The sequence below is a fragment of the Nicotiana attenuata genome, chromosome 7 (genome assembly GCF_001879085.1).
Source record: "Nicotiana attenuata strain UT chromosome 7, NIATTr2, whole genome shotgun sequence".
Taxonomy (NCBI): domain Eukaryota; kingdom Viridiplantae; phylum Streptophyta; class Magnoliopsida; order Solanales; family Solanaceae; genus Nicotiana; species Nicotiana attenuata.
In genome coordinates, this window is record NC_031995.1 from 53262789 (window position 1) to 53267241 (window position 4453).

A 4453-nucleotide genomic window follows, 5' to 3' on the forward strand; every position below is an offset into this window, starting at 1 on the left:
GTTATTTTTTTATTAAAACTAAAACCAAACCAAATTTGATCGGTTTTTAAAATTCAAAACCAAAACCAAACCAAACCTAAAAAGTATCAATTTTTTTGGTTGGTTTGGTTTGGTTTTCGATTTGGTTCGGTTTTTCGGGTTTTTATGAACATCCCTAGTCTCGTCAATCACAACAATATCATCCGTAACTAACATACACCAAGGCACCTCCCCTTGAATGTGGCTCGTCAGTGTGTCCAATGCCTAGGTAAATAAGAATGGGCTAAGAGCTGACCCTAGTGCAACCCCATCACAGCTGGAAAGTGGTCCGAATCCCCCCCCCCCCCCCCCCCCNGAAAAGTGGTCTAAATCCCCCCCATAGTCCTCACTCGTGTCTTGGCTCCATCATACATGTCCTTAATCACCCTAGTGTAAGCCACCAGAACACCCCTAGCCTTCAAACACCTCCATTGGATTTCCCTCGGGACTTTGTCGTATGCTTTCTCTAGATCAATGAACACCATATGTAAGTCTCTCTTCCTCTCCCTATACTGCTCCACCAGCCTTTACAAGGTGAATGACTTCCATAGTCGAACGTCCCGACATGAATCCGAAGTGGTTTTCGAAAATAGACACGCTCTTCCTCACCCTCACTTCCACCACTCTCCCAAACTTTCAAAGTGTAGCTGAGCAGCTTGATACCCCTGTAGTTGTTACAATTTTGGATATCTCCCTTGTTCTTATACACCGGAATCATCGTACTACACCTCCATTCCTCATGCATTTTCTTCGTCCTAAAGATGGCGTTAAACAACTCCATGAGCCATTCCAAGCCAGCTCTAGCCACGCTCTTCCAAAATTCTACTCGAATTTCAGCTAGCCCAGCCGCTTTTCCCCTGCACATCTTACGCATAGCCCCCTCGACCTCCCCATTTTGATATGCCTACAAAAACCAAATTCACGACGACTCTCGGAGTGCTCCAAATCATCCAACACAATACCACCCCTATCCCCCTCTTCATTTAGGAGTTTATGGAAGTATGACTGCCATCTACGTCTAATATGCGCATCATCCATCAATACTCTGCCATCCTCATCTTTGATGCACTTCACCTGATCTAAGTCATGGGCTTTCCTTTCTCTCACCTTGGCTAGCCTATACAACTTCTTATCTCCACCCTTGTCACTAAGTTCCTCATACAAACGTCCAAATGATGCCATTTTAGCCGCCGTAACCGCTAACTTCACCTCTTTCTTGGCCCTCTTATACCACTCCTTTTTCGTCCTCTTCTCCTCTTCATCCTTGCTCTCCACCAGTTTCAAGTACGCTGCTTTCTTGGCTTTTACTTTTCCTTGGACCTCGCCATTCCACCACCAATCCCCCTTGTGACCTCCAGAGTAACCTTTCGAGACCATAGCACCCCTCTAGTAGCTTCCCTAATGCAGTTCGGTGTCAAAGTCTACATACCACTCGTGTCCCTACTCCTCCTCCATGCCCCTATAGCCTCCAACTTCTCCCCTAGCACCCGAGCTGGGTCCTTAGTCAAGGCTCCCCACTTGATCTTGGGTAGACTGAACAAAACCCTATTCTTCCTCTTACTTCTGATCTCCAAATCCATCACTAATAGCCTATGTTGCGTTGAGAGATTCTCGCTTGGAATAACCTTACAATCGGTGCAAAGACCTCTATCGCACATTCTTAGGAGTAGGTAGTCAATCTGGGTCCTGGCAACCGTACTCTGAAATGTCACCAAATGTTCCTCCTTCTTCCAAAAACCCGAGTTAGCTATCACCAAATTAAAAGCCTTTCCTAAATCCAACAGTGAAGAACCACCTCCGTTTCTAACCCCAAAATCGAACCCGCCATGCACATCATCATAACCCTCCGAAGACAAAAGCTCCCTCCTATAAATAACTTCTCGTAAAGCGGGATACCACAAACAACCTCATCCAGCTCATCCCAGAAATGTCTTTTGACCTCCTCGCCCAATCCTACTTGAGGAGCGTAGGCACTAATAACGTTCAACGTAAACCCTCCAACAACTAGCTTAATAGCCATCAACCTATCATTACCCTCCTAACCTCAACCACTAGATCCCAGAGTTCTCTATCCACCAAAATACCTACCTCGTTCTTACCCCTCACCCTACCTGAATACCACAGTTTATACCCGTAAGTCTCCGGTGCCCTAGAATCCTCCCACCCAGTTTCCTAGACGCAGGCAATGCTAATCTTCCTCTTCTGGAGGATCTTTGCTAACTCTATTAATTTACCTATCAAAGTACCTATGTTCCACGGCCACACTCTCAGTCTCGAAGCACTCTTGCCACCCTCACCCCCCGCCCTACGCTTCACCTGAGGACAAGACCTTACTCCTCCATCAACTACTCCAACCACCAGATTCTATGGGGGACAAATCCAAACTTATCACTAATACAAGGTAATAGTCAAACTAAAGAAGTAAACTAATTTTTTTTTTGCTTAGAGCACTAATTATAAGTGAAGATAAGAAAAACTCACACAAGTACAATTGAACACCCACAGAATGGAAATAACTCAACTAATCAACAGGTAAAGGTAAACAATCCGAAGAAGACAAATAATTACTAACAAGGAAGGGAAATAAGAAAATGTAATTGGATGTCTGGAGGTACCAACTCTAGAGGGGAAGAACCTGGATATAGTCGGGGAGTCGAGGAGTTGCTGAAGAATTAGACGACATCGATTACCGACACGCGCTGCCACTGCCGCCGCCGCTAGCTGAAGCAGCTGAACCGCCGCTGCGAACCCTACACGCTACTCCGATTAACCTGGACAATGGAAGAAGAATAAGAAACGGGGGCCCCGCCGCCGCTACTGCCACTGTACATTGGTAAATGAAGGTGAACGGGAAGGCAAGAGAGGGGGAGTAGAGGGCTATGTTCCACAACCCTACTCTCAGTCTCGGAGCACTCTTTGCACCCTCGCCCCCCACCCCCGCCTCACCTGAGGACAAGACCTTACTCCTCCAACAACTACTCCAGCCACTAGATTCTAAGGGGGACAAATCCAAACTTATCACTAATACAAGGTAATAGTCAGACTGTGTCTTATCGCCTCTTTGTGTTCATCGCAGTATATTTTTCCACTAAATGTATGTGGGTATAGTAAGGAATGAGAGAGATGGCGGCTAGGGTTAGAAATCCCCTTAGAAAAGGTATTTGCTATAAAACCGAAAACGTAGCTATGTATTATAATTATTTTAAAGTATATTTATTTATAATAAATATAGTTTATAAGTTAGTTATACCATATAAATTTCTCATTTTAAATTAATAAGATTCCCAGAAGTATTTTCTATTCTAATTGGGTTAGGCCATCAGGATGCTCGAATTTTCTATCCTTATTTTTTAAAGTTGTTCGAACATAGGCCCATTCGGCAGAATTTTTCCTTCTTACCTCCATTTTCTCTTTGAATGCCACAAGCGCTTTCTCCTCTAAAACCCAACTCTACAGCCACCTCACAAATCCAACATGACGGCTCTAGTCAACCAATGCATTTTGATCCAGACCAACAACTAACAAAGACAAAAATGACACAGTCAAGCCTAGTGTAGAGAAGTGGTGTGAGAAAATATCAAGAAAATACTAAAACTATAGGAACTTTAATTTCAGGTGATACTCAATTAATTCTCATGCAAATTGATAAAACAAAACTTCATAAGTAATTGAGTCTTCCAATAATAAAAGATTCATATTCGAGCACTCTGATAAACTTGAGCTAGTAGCAAGTTTTGTCAACCCACCAAAACTTATGAGCAAAATAACACGAGATAAATGTTGCCTATTTTGTAGAATGCAATTTGTACCAATGTTATGCTCGCCAAGAACGAGTTACATTAAAGTCATACCCGCCCGTCATAACTTGTGAACAAGGAAAGTTTTGCCCGTTTGGCAGATCTTTGTAAAAAACTTGTGCTAAAGATATGATCCACCCGACATAACTTTTGAACAACATAAGTTGTTCACAAGTTATGTCCAACAAGACTTGGGTACAAGACTATTTTTGCATAATTTCCTCAAATGGGGACAATTTCAAAGGGAAATTGATACTGGGTGACAAATTATAATAGAAATTGGCAATTTTTTTTCTTTAGATTATGTTGGCAAAGATAGACCAAAAAATTGGCATTGTATAGTCAAATCCAAAAAAAATTTGATTCCCTATTTATTCTCTCTCCCCATACTCGTTTTTCACTATTCTCGTTGCCATCTCTCTCCTCTTCAAACGATTTTATCAAGGGTAAATCTCCACTGATATTTCATTACTACCTCTATTTTTAACCAGTAAAGCAACCCCCATTTACTTCTCTACAATCGGCCACGAGCCATTGCCACGACATGTTGCTAGATATTCCCTTTTTTTTCAAGAGGCAGTTTTTAGTTTTCTTTTTTTTCTTCCCTCTTGTTCTCTTTTTTATTTTATTTTATTTAT

The 4453-nt window shown here is 42.4% G+C and overlaps 1 protein-coding gene across 1 annotated transcript; it reads right to left on the minus strand.

Annotated features, from left to right (window-relative positions):
• On the minus strand, positions 485-1395 carry LOC109230050. Its single transcript, XM_019395585.1, has 2 exons — positions 1063-1395; positions 485-922 (listed from the first exon to the last, which is right to left on the minus strand). Exons 1-2 carry the CDS (start codon positions 1393-1395, stop codon positions 485-487), a joined length of 771 nt encoding a protein of 256 aa, XP_019251130.1.

What these genes read in the sequence shown, in the direction of transcription:
- LOC109230050 (XM_019395585.1), bottom strand. Translation starts at nt 1,395, where the DNA reads ATGGTCTCGAAAGGTTACTCTGGAGGTCACAAGGGGGATTGGTGGTGG. An exon ending in TCAAAGATGAGGATGGCAGA is followed by an intron (nt 923 to 1,062) that starts GTATTGATGGAT and finishes TGGTTTTTGTAG; the next exon opens with GCATATCAAAATGGGGAGGT.